This window comes from Megalobrama amblycephala, linkage group LG13 (genome assembly GCF_018812025.1).
Source record: "Megalobrama amblycephala isolate DHTTF-2021 linkage group LG13, ASM1881202v1, whole genome shotgun sequence".
Lineage (NCBI taxonomy): Eukaryota > Metazoa > Chordata > Actinopteri > Cypriniformes > Xenocyprididae > Megalobrama > Megalobrama amblycephala.
In genome coordinates, this window is record NC_063056.1 from 27130828 (window position 1) to 27149181 (window position 18354).

At 37.1% G+C, this 18354-nt stretch overlaps 1 protein-coding gene across 1 annotated transcript; it reads right to left on the minus strand.

Moving 5' to 3' along the window:
- Positions 1-344: 344 nt before the first annotated feature.
- On the minus strand, positions 345-18110 carry si:ch211-113g11.6 (uncharacterized protein LOC559008 homolog). The gene is made up of 14 exons (XM_048152617.1): positions 17855-18110; positions 14437-14576; positions 14028-14090; positions 13313-13408; positions 9900-9996; positions 9140-9247; positions 8193-8332; positions 7932-8107; positions 7203-7311; positions 6812-7013; positions 5568-5683; positions 5168-5340; positions 5004-5059; positions 345-3390 (listed from the first exon to the last, which is right to left on the minus strand). Exons 1-14 carry the CDS (start codon positions 17931-17933, stop codon positions 3044-3046), a joined length of 1902 nt encoding a protein of 633 aa, XP_048008574.1. The 5' UTR covers positions 17934-18110; the 3' UTR covers positions 345-3043.
- Between the last annotated feature and the right edge of the window lie 244 nt (positions 18111-18354).

Below are 18354 nucleotides of genomic sequence, written 5' to 3' on the forward strand. Positions count from 1 at the left end.
TTTTACTACACCTAATGTGTGTTTCATAAAGAAATACCTAACCTTATATAAATTTGCTTTTCAGTTGGAAACATCTAGCTTTGTATACCATTTAAATAATAATAATAAAAAAAAAGATAATTCTTTTGTGTTTTGGTGAATAAACCAATATTTACATTAGCCTACATGTCACAATTTTAAAGGAATCATTTTGTGAAAAGCAACATTTAAATAACCAAAATAGCGCAAACTGTACAATAGCAAGTTTGTACCACATACTGTACATGTTAAAATAGTAAAAACATATATATTTTTACAAAAAACAAACAAACATTGATGAACAATAAAAAACATAAATACAGATATTTTGTTAATTATTTTAATGCACATTTTCAGGGAAACATTTAATGTATAATTTTATGTTTCTGTACTTTACAATGTCTTCAACCCCCTTTAGAAAAAAATTGCTATGACTCTGGTAACCAGTTATAAATATGAATTATTAAGTGCAAGCTTATACACAACTGCAAGATGCTTTGAGCAGTAAACCGTGCTGAGCGTCCCTACACGAGAAAACACTCCCTGCCACAAGTCTCGGGCAAAAAAACAAAGAAAAAAACACGATGCATAGCAAATGACAAGACGATAAAAACACAGTGGCCTCGCAACACCAGTTACAGAGTAAAAAACTAATAAAAAATTAAACATGTAACAACTGTTTACAGTTTTGACTTTGTGTGATATACATTGAAGGACCCTGTGTCATTTGCACTGCCTAAAGTGATTTAGAGTGTGTGCGCGCGCGTGTCGGTGTGTATCTAGGTTCTGCTGTTTGTCAGAAAGGTAAACGTTTGGCTTTGACGCACAGTGGAAAAGTTAGAAAAGCTCTCTGGTGAAAATGACACAATATTGGTTTGGCACTACAATGTTCCTGCATTTAGTGCAGTGTAGCACATTAGGCCACGAGACAGAGAGGTACGAGTACACAGGGAGGGCAACAGTACTGTGGCATTCAGCATGCAAACAGAAGGTTAGCACACGCTAGCAATAAGTAGCTAATGCACTAATGTGAAAAGCAACACTGCAGTCAGTCCTTGGACTATTTACATGGCTTATATGACACTTTAAATATCTCATGATTCCCAAACATCAACCAAGAGATCCACATGTGCATACAAAACACATTTTTAGCATTCCTGCTTAGGTTTGGCAGATTATGTCTCCAGTAGAGCAAGAAACAGAATGACACTAGACATACAATGCACTTCTGGTTAATTAGTAATCATTTCGTTCATAACATTATTGTTTCACTCCTGCTCCCAAAGTAAAGAACGAGGTTAAAGACAAATTTGGCATTTTGGGTCAGTTGCTCTGAGAGAGAGAGAGAGAGAGAGAGAGAGAGAGAGAGAGAGAAACAGAAATAGATGTGTGTGTGTGTGTGTTAGGGGTGCAGATGACGATTAGAGACAATTATGTGCTAGTTAGAAAGTTCTTGTATGAGCATCTGAGCTCTTCCTTTCTGTAATGTGTATAAGATAACTATCATAAAGTTTTATCGCTGAAGTGATGATCAAATAAAGTAAAATGGTGACACTCAGAACACCTTAGTGCAGAATGACTGTTTAGATCCATCAGGAATACTTTCTATTCCCATAGGCAGCAATGGTGAGAAACAGCATATGCAGAGCAATACAATTAAAACAACATTATAATTAAGCCTCTTTACACTGCAACTACAAAATGCAACTCCATATTACATTTACCGAAGCTTATTTCGTATGTCCGCAAAATATAAAATTATGAGCATGAAAAGTACAGGCATCAAGGATGCAAGAGTGTTGTTCATGTCTGTCTGTTAAACACAGTGACGTAGCCGAGATAAAACTATCTGGTTGATATGGATTCTGGTTATTCTTCCTGTCCATCCACTGAGCAAAATCAGTTGAATCTGTATTGGTTTTGTATCATATTGCAGTTCACATTTCTAATAGTGACTGATAAGTGATTTCAGACTTCTTAAACAGGTACACACAAATCAGCTGTATGTACTCCCGAAATCATGCTGAAATAACATTCTGCGTCAGGTCGGAATAACTCAATGGGAAAGACAAAGCCAGCAGATTCTGCAGGTTCTGCTCAGTTTGCAGGTTGTGCTTAGGATGTGACCCTTACAGCTTAAAGGGACTCATCCTTGTTTTAAGGCTTCAGAACTGTCCTAATGGCACACAATGGAAAAATCAAAGAATTTATAACAGTATAGTCTTGTTTTAGCATGTACTCGCTTTTGAAACTCAGTAAATAATACATACAAAAAATGAAAATGTTACACTTTAAAATAAGGTTCAATTTGGTTAAATCATTAGGTAACATGAATTAACAATGATCAGCACATTAAATTAAATGTTCATTTCTGCATACACTAATATATTTTTAGCATTAGCTGGCTATATAAATGAATATTAGTTCATGTATTATGAACAAACATGAATTTACAATGAACAATAGTATATTAAATGTTAAACAACAGTAAAATAACATTTACTAAATACTGCAAATTATGTTAGTTCATGATACCCAATGCATTAACTAATGTAACTGAACCTTACCTTAAGTGTTAACGAGAAAACTAACCAAGTTAAAGAAGCGATCTGGATTCCATGTCTAAGTGTAGTTAGCAAAGCAGTCTTCTGAAACATCTGAATGATGGCACTAACATTTTGCAAGCAATGTACAAAAATTTCATGTATTAGATATTTGAATATACAGTATATAAGTCTAAATGTTTGCTTTCAGGCTGATGGCATGAAACAGTTCACTTACATAAGTTCATGTAATACATAACACTGGTGTTTGGTATGATAAAGCGTTTTGCAAAATGAGACAATTTCAGGCATTTTCTCGGCCCTTCAAAGAAAAGAATTGCTCCGAATAAGAAACAAGAAACACAGTTAATACAGAGACCAGCTGCTCCCCTGCAGTTTAGTTGGACCGGTCTAGGTACTCATGCTCTGCTGACCTTAGCATAAAAACTCGTTTCCTTCTGATCCCTCAGGATTCATTGGATCTACAGGAGCCAGTGTGCCGCAGCAGCCAGCAGCAGAGCCGACCCCAGGGTGGAGGCTAACGAGGTGGAGAGGGGCCCACCGTTGAACACCAGCTTGTAGGAGACCACCTCCTGTTGCAGACCGTTCTCCTCCGCCAGGCAGCGGAACACGCCCTCCTTCAGAGGCAGGTCAGGGGTGGGTGCCAGAACACAGGAGGAGCCAGAGATGGTGCAAGGATATTGCTTGATGCAGTTGTCTTTCTCCCAGCGGTAAGTGGCATGATAGGATCGCACGGGGCATGGTAGCAGGACCGGTCCATCTTTGTCCACTAAAACTTGTTTGGGGATGGTGCTACGTGCCTTATGAGCTGTATCCCACAATTACAGGAAACATTTTAGTGTTATGAAACAATTTTGGTAGCACTTTATTTTACAGTCCAATAATTGAGTAATAACTAGGCGCTAACCCTGAACCTAACCCTATTCTTAACCTTAACCCATGTAGTTACCTTATTACCCAGTACTTTATTAGGTTAGTGCACTGTAAGTACACATACTGTAATATGAAGTAATATAAATATATGTAATATAAAATACTTTTATTTTACATATACACTGCTGTTAGGTAAGATTTTAAGATTTTTAATGTTTTTATGTCTCTTATGCCTCTTATGCTTGCCAAGTCTGCATTTATTTGATCAAAAATACAGTAAAAACAGTAATTTTGTGAAATATTTTTACAATTCAATATAACTGTTCCTTTTTTAAAGGTCCCGTTTTTCGTGGTTTTTTGAAGCTTTGATTGTGTTTATAGTGTGCAATATAACATGTGTTCATGTTTCGTGTGTAAAAAAACTGTATTTTTCGCATAATTTACTTATCTGTATACCGCTGTTTCCACTGTCATAAAAACGGGCTGATGACTTCCTTGTTCTATGAAGTCCCTCCTTCAGAAATACGTAACGAGTTCTGATTGTGCCAGCGGTTCCTGTGATGTGATTCGACAGCAGTTTAGCGCATCTTGCCCGGAAAGGTCACGCCTCTTACCATAACGTGGAGATGCACGTGCTCAGTGTTATTGTAAACATGTCTTTAATCTTACCCTATCAATTTGAGCCGGAATCAGACCCGGTGATTGGACTACGGGATGAAAATAACAGCGTTTCGACGACATGGCGACAAACACACTCTACAAATGCAACTCTTGTGTATTCCTGTGGGCGGAGGTTAGTCAAAAAACTGTTTTAGTGACGTCATTAAAGAAGGAAGTAGAGGGATGTAGTCCAAACTGGCCGTTCGATGTAGGCGACTTCTGTTAAATAAAATATCTCGCTTGGCATTGAACTTTGAGCTTTAAAATTTTACAGATTTTATTTATACTCTAACAACAACATTACACACTAACTAAAGTTTGAAACATGGGATCACGAAGAACGGGACCTTTAATATATTTTAAAATGTAATTTATTTATGTGTTGGCAAAGCTAAATTTTCAGCATCATTACTTTATTACTAATTTTTATTTTATTTTTTTATTACTTTTTTCAGGATTATTCAAAAGAACAGCATATATTTAAAAAATATTTTCATATCAATGTAAAAATTAATTTATTTTATATTATAAATATATAAATATATAGTACAGTATATAGCAGACATGATATTTCTATTAATGTCTCTTATGAACACAGAACACCTGCTTTATTATTATTACAGGGCTACAAAAAGAATTTATTTTTTATTTTTAGGGGTTTAATTGTTTATTTGTCTATATCTTGTAAAAAAAAAAAGAAAAAGATGCTCAGTTTTCAAAGCCATTAAATTCTCTTAGCTCAGTGAATCCTAGGATAAAAAATGTATTTGGAAAGTGATATGAACATAAAAACTATATTTAGAAAGAATGCAAATTCTCAAGTGCTATAAAGGGTTCAGAGATAGAGAAAAAAAAATTGCACCTTCAAAAGTCTAAAAGACAATCTACCTGTTACATCGCCACAGACCGAGGCACTGGAGTGGTCAAGGGTCTGAAAAAGGGTCCTGATTCCAAAATAGGGAGAATAAAAAGGAAAAAAAGAAACTCAGGTTATTTTGCCAGGGAAAAAGTAATGGATCATTGTGTTAGGATATTTGTGAGTGCATTTGTACCCAGCGCTAATGTTGTAGTCTGCTGGGATTGCAGTACACTTCCTCTTGGACATGTCCCACGCACAATATGGATCTCGTGAAAGGATGCATTCCCGGCAGCTGACTCCGTAGCGACTACAGTCAGCCAGGGGGAGGCGCTGCACTTCAAGCTCTGTGCCAATATAGAGATGACCCTGGCAAAAAGCAGAATTCAGAGGTGAAAGGTGCCATCTGGTTCCTGTCAAACTCTATTTTAAATATCTATGTGAACAGCCTTTTAATTACTCTCTCACTGTAATGTGCAAATAGTGATTTAAAGCTATATATAACTATATTTGAGTGGAATAATATGTCCTACCACTGCAGGCTAAAACTGGCCTGTTTTAGTGTGAGTTTACTTCTTTAAAATGTGGGTCTCTACCTTTTTAGAGTCAATTGCCATGTTAATGATGGGACTATCATCCTGGAATAAAGAGTACTGTGCTATGATAAAGGCTCCTTCTATGGCATGGAGCACCTTCAGGACTTTACCCTTTTCTGTACGGGAGACACAGGAAAAATAGCATTAGAAAAGATTGAAAAACAATAATAGAATAAGAATTTTATGGGGTGCAAGACTGTTGGTGCAATATTGAATATGTGTCAATATTAGAGATTTGTTTTAGTTTACCGTTAACACTCAATATTGGATATTTAAAGGAATAGTTTACCCAAAAATGAAAATTATCCCATAATTTACTCAACCTCAAACCATCCTAAGTGTATATGACTTTCTTCTTTCAGCCGAACACACTCAGAGTTATATTAAATAATATCCTGGCTCTTCCCAGCTTTATAATGGCATTGAATAGGGTCCAGGTTTTTGAAGCTCCAAAAACTGCACCCATCCATCATAAAAGTAATCCATACGACTCCAGTAGATTAATAAATGCTGGTTAAAGAGTAGTGATGTTTTTTTTGTAAGAAAAATATCCATATTTAAAACTTTATAAACTATAATGGCCATACGTGCGTTCACAAGAGAGTCGAGTTCTGGCGGAATGGTTACTTCTGACCCAACATATGACATAGCTCCTCTTCTCTTATATCGAATTCTTTAAAACTTCTCATTTTGGACTTCTAATTTGTGACCGGCATTTTGTTATGCTCTATCCTCTGTGCTTCTGTTTTCGTCAATTCTCACGCCTGCGTCCTATGTCCTACATCATACGTCGGGTCAGAGGTCACCCTTCCGCCAGAAATCGAATTTCTCGTGAATGCATGTATGGCCAGTGCTGAAAGCCAGGGATTGGGGCATATGGATTACTTTTATGATGGATAGATGCACTTTTTGGAGATTCAAAAACTTGGGTGCCATTCAATCCCATTACAAAGCTGGAAAGAGCCAGGATTGTTTTTAATATAACTCTGATTGGGTTTGGTTGAAAAAAAAGTCATATACACCTTGGATGGCTTGAGTGTGATACAATTATGGGATAATTTTCATTTTTGTGTGAACTATTCCTTTAATTGTGCTGCAAATTTCCTCTACTTTTATATTTAGATTACCTTTGCAGCCATCTAACACTCACTTAATCTTCAAAAACAAATAAATTAATAACACTGTAAATATAATCTTTAGCCAATCTCAAAATGAATATCAATTTTCTCTGTGATTCAGAGCACCTGTGCCCAGATAAATGATGCTGTAGTGTTCATCATTGACAGCCAAGACTGTGTCTGCCACAATATGTGTGAAGTGGTCATGAACTGGCAGTTCCAGAGGAGTTTCGTCAACCGTGGTGATCATGTCCTCAATCTCGGGGTGATCCTTGATTACATTCAGGATCTTCTGGTTATGAGCCTGAGTGTTGTTCCTGAAAGCACACTGGAGAAAGGCGAACCACACAAATGAAAAATCAGGTTGTGCCTTTGTTTTCTGTAATTGTAGGATAATAATTTATAAATGCATTCAAAATTAATGTAATAAATGTTTAGAATGTAATAATATGTATAACACGACTGTCTGTTGCACATAATTATGCCTTCGACTGGTTGATGTTTTGATGTGCTGTACCGTTCCAGGACGTGGGCTTGTCAAAGGTAAGTTGTAGCCTTTCAGTTTGGATGTAGAAAAGGCCTTGTCAATGTCTTCAATAGAGTACGCACACACTACAGTGGTGTTCCTGTGGAAAGACATAAACATGGAACACAGATTTTAATCAAGTTCAGCTAAAAGGAAAGAGTTAAAAATTACAGTAGTGATGCAACATAAAATTATGGCCAATAATTATTTTAATATTTTGTCCAATAACTGATGAAAAGGCCAACATTAATTCTGTATTTTCTGTATTATACTATCTCTATACTATTACTATACTATAATACTACACTATAAATAAATAAACATTAAAAATAAAATTGGTAATGAACAGAATGAAAAATGGATATTCATTCTGAGATCTGTTAAAGATTACATTTATCAGTGTTATGACATTATTAGTGTCTTTAAAGATTAGCTTTAAGTAAATGTTAATGTAAAAAAAAGGGAATATGAACACAATTAAATATCCGATCTTTATCAACTGGTAAATTAGAAATAAAATATTGATCGATATGGTACCAGTACTTCTTATCTATATAAGCTTGAAGTAAACACAGCTGACAAAGTTTTTATCAGTGGTTTGAGTAAAAGATTTATAGTGATGTACTTTCTGGTGTATAATGTAGTCTTGCCAGAGGCATTTTTCCAACAGCCTGAAATCAAATGTCTTCCTACTCACTTTTAGACTTCACATCTGCTTACCAGGCATTGGAGAAGAGGCCGTATAACAACCCAGTGCGGAGATGAGAGGTCAGAACGAAGGCCTGTTTGAAGTTGTTGTACTGTACCGGAGTTCCCGCTTTCCCACACATCACACGTGCCTTCAGGAATGTAGTCCAGGAGTTGGGCAGCACATTCTGAAGCCCTCCCTCGTCAACCTGAGCCACAGATGCAAAGGTTATCAGAAACCATGAGTCCTCACAGCAGTGTATCTGAAGCAGGAATGGATTAAGAGCTTGTTACCATGCAGACTCGTCCTATCCGAGCCCTGTATGGCTCTTCATCTAGATTGGCTGTACTGTTGACCTCACTGAAGAAGAAATAGATCTCATCTTTGAGTTTCTCTTGGTGTGGTATCACAGCGGCTCCTGCAAACTGGGGATCTGAGAGAGAGGGTGAGAGCAGATTTGTTATTTTCATAGACTCTTTGTGCTGTATATAAAAGCATTAGTCTTTGAACCTTTATCTTACTTGAAATGTATACTTTTTTTTATGTTTAACATGCTTTCTTCATTTCCAGCTTAATATGTAGAGATTTAAGTAAGTAAGCCATTCATGAGATGTTGAAAAGTCATTATTTAGATTTTTTGGGGGGGCACAAAAGGTATTCTCGTCGCTTTATAATATTAAGGTAGAACCACTGTACTCTCAAGAACTGTTTTAAATAAGTTTTGAGAACCTTTCTGGATTTCGAGAAGTTCTGTGACATTGCTGGCAACGGAGGCCTCACTGAGCCATCGGATTTCATCAAAAATTATCATGGTTTCCACAAAAATATTAAGCATTAGAACCGTTTTCAACATTGATAATAATGTTTCTTGAGCAGCAAATATTTTTGAATGATTTCTGAAGGATCATGTGACACTAAAGACTGGAGTTATGATGCTGAAAATTCAGCTTTACCATCACAATCAGGAATAGATTGTTAATATATAACAGAAACCAGTTAAATTGTAATAATATTCCACAATATTACTGTTTTACTGTATTTTGGTGAACATAAGGGACTTGTTTTGAAAATTTTGAAAAATCTATATATTTTATTTATTTTTTCATTACTTTTGGTGACTCCAGGATTTTTAAACAAACTCTGTTTTTAAGCTGACATAGCAGGCCTGGATCCATTAGCTCAGTCCTTCAAGAAAATCTCTAAACCACTAATGCAGTATAGATAACAACTGTCAACTCACTCTGTAACCATTTATTCTCTGTCTTCAGCTGCTTTTTGGAGCCGTATGTGCGACGGATAGAGCCGGTCTGTCCTGCAACCGCTGACAGAGCAGAGTACAGATTCCCATCTAAATAAAAAGAGAGAGATAAGTATATCCATCAGCCAAACCTCTTTGACTATAGTCCTGTCAAATCAAAGATTCCCTTAAACTTTGATTCAAAATTAGCAATGTTTGCAATACTTTGATACACAAAGTAAAAAAGAGGGCTGTGAACGCACTGCGAACTACTTCCTTCTGACTGACAGATTGAGACATTGTTGAGACATGCAACTTCTTTCAGCACCTGTGTTGACCTTTCAGCTCTGTCAGCCTCATATGGCATATGAAATACTCGACTTTGTACCTGACATTTGAAACACGAAAGAAAAGGGCAAGATCTCTTTTTGTCATATACAACAGGGACATTTGTTCTTTTCGGAATTTGTTCTTTTACATTTCCTCTGATACACACTGTATTTTCTAAAGAGATCTGACAAGATTTGAGGCTTTGAGCATGTCATACATCGTTTTTACCAAATGGATCTCTGTTCCCTGAGGGATTGATGTCAGGTCAGAATAAAATTCATTAAAAGTTACATTACAGTCTGCTCTACAAATATCTATTAAAATGAAAGAACTAAATAAAAAAAAAAATGAAAAAAAAAAAAACATTCTCTCCCGTCTTCTTCACATTTCCCCCCTCCTTTTCCCTCCCTTCATTCCTCTCCTCTGTCTCTACCTGCTGACAGACTGATGGAGCGCTGAGAAGGGAAAGGTGCCAAGATGTTAGATGCGACTGTTTCCGCCGGCATGTCCGTCAGTACACTGTCATTTACCTGGATGAGAGAGATGATGTTATTATTCAGTAATTCACAGGCTTTTATTAAGAAAACAGCAGTGACACTGTAGCACTTTGAGAAATCATACCACTTTTTAGCAGGAAAGTCACTATAATGAACTTTTTCCATAATATTATTCATCCACTAAATGTGTGTCCCACTTTTCAGGATGTCAAACTCTCATTTTATTGTATTGCCTTCAGTTCTATCTGGTTTTAATCCCAGCACAGTGGTGGAAACTGTTAAATGATTCGGTTATAAATCACACCCACGGCAGAGACACGCTAAGGTTATAAAAATGTTCACAATAATACAGAAGCAGTTAAATAAATAGCCTGAATTCTACCAAAGCAGCTGAGCTCAGAGGGAAAACTGGAAAACTTATTTCCTTCGCTTTTTCATGTAATCCACAGAAAATGCTAAATCGAATGAAATAGATTATGAGCAGTGTTGGGTAACGCATTAACATGAGTTATGTAATCAGATTACTTTTTCAAATAACTAGTAAAGTAACATATTACTTTTTCAATTTACAACAAAATATCTAAGTTACTTTTTCACATTTATTGACTGACAGCTCTCCTGTCCCCATGTTGAGAGAAATAAAGTGTCGAGGAGTTGTGTGCGCTGTATGAACATGATAGTTATTGCATGTGAACATGCATTTACTCATCTCACTTGCACGAAAACATTCAGTATTCCTCAAATGAGTGAAATGCAATCTCAGAATTTTACGCAAACCTGTAATAATTAACTATAGTAAATTACACAAATATACTTTATGTATTTAATCTCACTTTATTAACCATTGTCTTTGCTACTGACCTTCAGTGATCTAATTCAACCATACTAATTAGCAAAGCAAAAATTACTGATTGTTGAACTTCCTTCTCCTGTATCCTATTCTTCTTTAATCCAGAATTGCAGCACAGCTGAAAGGTTTGTTTAAGCTCAGGCTATTTCCTTCAGCCTGAGGCTTTTTCATTTCACTTTTGGTGTGAAAGGGCCTTAACATTTGCCAAAAATATAACTTTTTTTTGTTGCTATTAAAAAACAAACAAGCAAGCCCTGCCCAGGTGAGAAAAAGTAACGCAAAATTAACATAAAGCATTACTTTTCATAAAAAGTAACTAACACAATTAGATAATTTTTATGGCGTAACACAATATTGTAATGCATTACTTTTAAAAGTAACTTTCCCCAACACTGATTATGAGTAATAAGCGTTGATGTTGTTAACTTCGCAAACATCATTTGTTATATTAAAGGAATCTGAAATGTCTGCATTTAGCAGGTGTGGATTATTTGTTTGTTTCTGCAACTTGAACACTAAAGCCGCGCACACACTTAACGATTGTAAGGCCGATTATGAATGTAAATTGATACTTATGACTGATCGCGCTCAAACGCGTCCAGTCAGAGCCAGTTGCGTTCAGTCTGCGATTACAGTCGGTGTTCAAATTCCACGTGTGAGTATATAAATCGGCTCCAGTCGAAGGAAACAATCGGTATGTGTGTTCAGTTCAGTCTTAGAATGTTTCAGCTAATCGTTAGGTGTGTCCCCGGCTTAACAAAGAAGGAAGATGACCTAATCTTAAACACTTTTGTGGTTTGCTTACAGATGGAATTTATACTGCTTCATGGTTGTGAGGTAATATTGATTATTCCTGAATGAAGCCCACTAAATTACCACAAACTCTACATTCCAAAGATCTAAGAGTCAACTCATTCCCCCATTGAACCATTTGTGAGCCATAAAGTTGGACCTGGGAACTAAAATGGCCGATCGAAGATGGCCCCTCAATGTCTGCTTAATTACAAATGCATTTGATTGTAGTAACAGAGCAAAAGATCAAAGAGACCCTTTTTCGCTGTGTTGACTTTAAGGAACAGATGGATCTACAAACCCCGAGATACAAGGCGTAAATTCCCACTGTTATCAGGAGATTCGGACTTGTGACACATCTCGAGGTGAAAGTCACAGCAGTTCATCACTGAATCACCTACAGGAAACATTCCCCTTTTGCCCAGCTTTGCATTTCAAAAATACATTCCAAAAAGTTTCCCTGGCAGAGAGTAGAGCCACTCTTTTTTTGTTCAAACAAAGACAATTTAGAAAATACTGTCAAAAGACATGAACTTATCACCAAAAACAGCCTCTAACATTTCATATGTATCAAGCATGTATTTATTTTGTTTATGAAACCTATGTAATTCTTTATGTGTGTTTTTAAACGTTGATTACAGGTAAATTTGATCTACCTCAATTACAGAAAGTGTGTACTATTTTGTATGGCTCTGACGAGAACAGGAGAACTGGGCGTAGGACCCGCCCAAAACAGGACCTGATTGGCTAAAACAATCGGAAAGGCGGAACCAACAATGCCGCGCATTGTGCTTTTGGTTTTGCCCTTGCTTGTACTTCGCCTTGGCCTTCGCTGAGTCGGCGGACCGACCATCGTCCTGCCTGCAAGTTAAACATCTTCAAGAGCTCACTCAAACCCTTCAAGAACGTTCGTTGAACTTCGCAGACGAGGACTCGCCAAAAGTCCTTTGTTTCCAGCAACGCGTAAACCCTGCAACCATTCAACGAAGACTCCATTTTCTGCAAAGCCAACTACTTCCCCACGGACGTCCTTCAGAACTCTTGACCGAGCAACGCCGCTTCCTTCAACTCCGTCATGAAGGGAACACGCTTACAGCCAACGCAAGTAACACAGGTCTCCTAATTTTGCTGAGCTGGTGCAATTATATTAAGCAAATGAAACTATGGTTGAATTGCTAGTGTATTAATTCTCTCAGGTTACGGTCAAAGAAACTTGTTAAAAGCTAAACAACTGGGGAATCCATTCACCTCCATACAATAATCTCACCATTTCCCTGTAAATGAATGAATATGTGTGTGTATGTATGTATGTGTATGTGTGTGAGTATATTTTTCCTTAGATTAGTTTGTGTTTTAGTAGATTTAGTTCAATAAAGTCTTATTTGATTTTTCACACATAGGCTACAAGTGTCTTGTGCTGTGGTTATCAAATTGCTGCCTTAAACAAAGATTGTGCTACCTTGCTCATAATCATAATTAATAATCATAACAAAATATTATTACTGTTGGCCACGGGATAATATTTTGTCCAGAATCGTTAAAATACTTTAAGCTCAATTTCTCGGTGGACGAATAATTGATAGTGATAGATTCTGAATCATTTACAGTTAATCTGGCTCTTATTCAATGTAATTTTGGGTTGATTCCTATAATTTATAATGGCATATTTATATAGTCTCATATATAATGGCAGGTAAGGCATCTTACCAGGAGCCAACATTTAGGAGAACCCGCTCTTGTCCCACACACCACGATCGAATCACCGACTTTCTCAATTACTGTGATGAAATTATCACACTCTTGCTATAGAAAGATGAAAAACACAATATGTGTCAATGCAAAACATTACAGACATCATATATTATAAATTATAGAAAGGATACAAGTGCTAAACACAGTATGCCATGTAATTGTGGGCTTGGAGAGGCTCTTTCTTTTTCCTTTTTCTATACTAATTGGATTTTGCAACTTCAGCATAAACACCCTAACAACCATCTTTATTTAGATTTTAAATGAGCCCATCATTGATGTGTTGGCTTTCTGTCCGTGCCATTACCCTTAAAAAATAGCCTCATTCAGTCAACTCTGAGTGATGACCTGCTCATCATGGATGACTATTTCTGTAGACGTTGAACCAGGGCAGTGAATCCAGCCAGGCTCCCGTTCGCATAATGAGGAGCGTCTGGGAGACTTTCATAAATGTTCTGATTAAAGTCATTTTCAGAATTCACTAGTATAATCCAGCTAAACCTGATGTGTAATTCACACACAGGATTTATGAGCAACGCTATCACTTGTGCACAGTTAGATTTGTGAGTGAATTGAATTGCATGGCTTAAATGAGTCAAGATAATCTTTTTCTTAAAATGTCAAGCAGCTTGAGGTCTGAACTGACTGAATATTGTGTGATTGTCTCTCTTACCTTCCATGCTGGTGATTTAGAGACACACATCTCCTTTGCATTCTTATCCATTACCACAGGGATCTGTGAGCACATCAACAACATTACTAATCATGCAGCCTTGCATACAGAATAATGTAAGGAGGAATTGTTCTCATCATTTTAGAACTATATTCTATAATTACAATGAGAAAACAGCACATAAGATTTTATGGCTACAGTATAATGATAAGAAGCTATAACTATCCCCCCTTTGCATAGAAATGCCTGCTTTTATGCAACCACAACTAATACCTCTACCATAAGGCATTGTTCTGCTCCATAAATAATAGCACAGTTTTGTTACTTGCTGAGTACCAGCTATCTAGGTCAGGATTTAGAGCAGTGATAGATCTACTTTAGCTCCAGGTTATGGTGTCATCCCCCCTACCTGTGTGTCATGCACTCCTTTATCACTGAAGCTGAGCTTATAGATGACCCCTTGGCCCCCCACATACAGGACATCAGTTTCCTGTTGGTGGTAAACCGCCGTGTAGTTCTCCGGTTTCATGAAGCGAAACCGAGGTGATTCTACAGACAAATGAAATGCAGTGTATAAACATTGTTTTTGACAGTCTTTATGTAAGCAATAAGGTACTAGAGGCTGTGCTTCGCGTCATGCCTAAGAACGCCCTTCAGCCGTGACTTATTCACTATACAGCACTAGCCTCGATTTCCTTATTGGTTTTATAAAACGGATACCACATAATACAAATAGCCAAAAAATATGTATCAATGCAACTTTCATGAAGTAAAATCACTAAAAGCCTTCCTTCCGCCGGAAAAAATAGTCCCTGACCGTGAACAGCAACAGAAGTTAGATTATTACGCCATTAGATGGCGGCAAAGACCGTCTTTATGAGTGATTCACTCAGTCGCAAAGACTTTTATATTGAAAAGACTGAATTGCTGTGCACACAGAATAAGACGCAACTGACAAATGCTTTGACTAGCGCTGTCAGTCACGGAAAAAACCCTAAACAGATTATTTAAACTTTTTTTATGACCTGAAGAAAAATACTAAAACAGAATGCAGGTAATAAACTCGCTCACTCAATCTCTTTTTCTCACAATACTCTTCTACATAATACAGTAAGCTTCAATGAACAATATAAATTGAGAACAGTTTACGTTGCTAAGTGTGGTTGCTAAGGGTGTTGTGTAGTGATACACAGAACCGCTGGGTGAAGCGGTCATAGCCATGTTTTATCGTGAATAAAACACAGCTATTGACCAATCAGAGTCAAGAACACGAACTAACCGATTTATAAATGTTGTATATACATCAAAGACTATAGAATAACACAAGACATGTCACTAGTACTGTTTTGAATGGGAGAAAGTGCAACTCGCAATATGGCGGAATAAGTCCCGCCTTCTAAATAAGAGCCAACTGCCAATTGGCAAAGTCATCACGTCACTGCAGCGGCCGTAAGAAGCTCTGGTTCCTATAGAAACAGTCAGACGCGAGCCTCTGAAATTCGACACGAGACGCGCATTTAGCACTGCGCATGCGTATTAGTTTGATCCAGCCTGAAAAATACTTTTTTTTTTTTTTTGTCATGATTCGAACATTTAAAAACAAAATTTATGGGACAGTTGTTTTCAGATTGCATTGGTGATTTCAAATATGAAATTTAATCGAAAGCTTGGCAAACAGCTTTGGAGAATTTGATGTTTCCCCATTCAAGCTGCACTTGCATGCCCGAGAGGCGTTTCAAAGATGGCCGCTGAGTGAAATGACTTGTCTTAAACGGACTTTGATATACATTCACATATTGCACAAATGTATAATGTACGTTTACTAAATCAGGGGTTCTCAGCTGGTGGGTTGCAATTCAAAAATTGGTAAAAAAAAAAAACAATGCAAATAACAAAATGCAACATAAAAAAGTGCATAGTTAGGATAGCAAAATAAATAGGCTTCTTATATGAGCCCATGTAAATACCATAAATGCTTCTTTTATCTTTTGTTGTTGAGTTCAAAGGCTGTGTACCCATACTGTTTTGGTCCAAATTCATCTAATAGTAATAATAGCTAATATTTGGTCCAGTGTTGGTAATCCCATTTTTGCTGTTGTATGCATTAACAAAAAATGATGTAAATCATTTTTCATATAGTTGGACCTATGCTTTTTATAAATGTTATGTCAAATATTATGCCATATTATTTAAGGGCTACCACTTGATTTTCACAGTAAAATTTGGGTTTTGGAGCAAAACCAGTTGAGAACTACAGATCTAAATGATTAGCTCAAATGCTTTAGATGCTTTTGTGGGCGTTTTTCATTTGACCTAAATGGAGAATACTGTCAAATATGCTTGGTTGTCAGGGGTAACCGTGAAATTAAAATAAATAAATAAATAAATAAAATTGAGACAATAATGTAGCCTATAAAAAGGATCTTCGCGTTCATTTCATAAAACTAGCACGTTGCAACAGGTGTTTGTCTCGGTCTGCGCTGGCAGAGATTTCATCTTAATCAATAACTGGCTATTCGAATGAGGGACTGAAGTGGTCGAAAAAGCCTGCAGACCAGTCTGAACCGGTTTCTATTTGCATATTAAGGTCTCGTCTTCCATAACGCAATAATTTAGTTTATCAGATCATTTGTCTCCCGATCGCATCCTTCATGATTCAAGAAGACGTGCGCTGAATTGAGGATTCGGGGAAGTGTCGCTGTCCATGATGCTGAAGTGGGCGGTCAAGACCAACAAGCTCATTGGAGTCTCATATTGAGCTCTCAAGGTTTCTCATATGTGTATTCGTGAGAGGTTGTAGTATCAGGTAACACTGAGGGGATGCCCGTGAGACATGTTGATGTCTTTAAACAAATACATGACCCATATTGGTTGTATCGACATAGAAGTCTGTGAGCGTGATTGGAATAAATAATAAAGGTGGGCTTCGTGGAATTTTCCAGGGTCTACTCTGCTTCTGCGAGTGTGTTTTTCCATGTTTTCTGCGAGTGTGTTTTTCCATGTTGTTGGAAATGCATCAGTTGCTGCAGTGCCATCATTCCCGTTAGCTCGCGCACCTGCATTGCAGCTCTGTAGACTGCGTCCTATGCTTTTCTTAAAACAAACCCACTTGCTGCGTATTCTACAGGAAAATTGCATCAAAACAGCAGCGTCATTCAAGGCATTTACAAGTTTAGATAGAAAGCGAATGGTCGATTCAGTAAATTACTTATTCAGTAGCCTCCAGGAAGATTCAGGAGCTTGTTTACTCATACATGCCAAGCAGACTACTCGCTCTTGACCAGCCCATACATCACTAACATATCTTAAAGGGATGTTAGACACAGTCAAAAAAACCTTCCAGCATCCTTGCATAAACCTTCAGTTATACTTGGCATTATATACAATACAACTGGCATTTATACAGTGCAAATAATTAACGCGATGCATTTGTATTTTTCATTGTAGTCTAGGCTTAAGTACTCTTAACCATGATTAATATCACATACACGTCATGATGTGAAGTCATGACGTGCATATGAGCCTCAATTGTTTTTTGTTTTCAAAACAAGAATGTAAAGCAGTCATTGCCCAATTTCGGCTTGCTTCGATTTGCTAACATTGCGATTTTTTTTTTTTTTTTTTTTTTTTTTTCACTTCTTTAATGGAAATCTTCCAGAAATATTACGCAGCATTTTCCCCCGAGGGGAAAAATAAGATTAGCAATTTCTGCTACAGTGAGGATAAACATGGCATCAGAACCTGATAACGAGAAAATTCCGTTACTCCATTCCACAGAATCCGTAGCAGTATTAAACTATAACATTGAAGAAAAAAAAAAGCCTTACCCATCACGTTAAATTTCAGCCGAGGTGATTTTTCGGCCAAAACCACAGAGAACAGAGTCGCCAGTATGAGTAAATTCATGTTGCTCAGTGATGCGTTAATTAGAGTGAAGACCCGCTAATATAAGTCTGGTCTCAGATAAGGACTGGTGTTTTTTTTGCAGGAGTGTGCGTGATAAGCGGGCGCTGCTTGTTCCTCAGACCTCTGTGAGAATCTGAGCGGTAAATGACTTCACGTCACACGTTCTGAAAGAGAGAGGAAAGGGTGAGCAGACATGCGCTCACGCGGACTGACAACTACAGAGTGTGATAAACACTTTATTTATTAGTTTCATGCATTTTAATGAATGCGTTTATATTCCACTTTAATACGCTTCCGTTTGTAGATCTCAGAGATGCTCTAAATATTATAGTTTACATTTAGACAGGGGTGTGGCTAACATTATAACATTGTGTTATAAATGTTTACACAAACATAAATGTTTTGTATACACAGGCCTACA

Bases quoted from the DNA above. Each gene is read 5' to 3' on its own strand.
- si:ch211-113g11.6 (XM_048152617.1), bottom strand. From the start codon at position 17,933: ATGAATTTACTCATACTGGCGACTCTGTTCTCTGTGGTTTTGGCCGAA. The intron at 7,312-7,931 runs GTAAGCAGATGT...GTCTTTCCACAG, and splicing joins GGCCTCTTCTCCAATGCCTG to GAACACCACTGTAGTGTGTG. The intron at 5,341-5,567 runs GTAGAGACCCAC...GCTTTTTGCCAG, and splicing joins TGGCAATTGACTCTAAAAAG to GGTCATCTCTATATTGGCAC.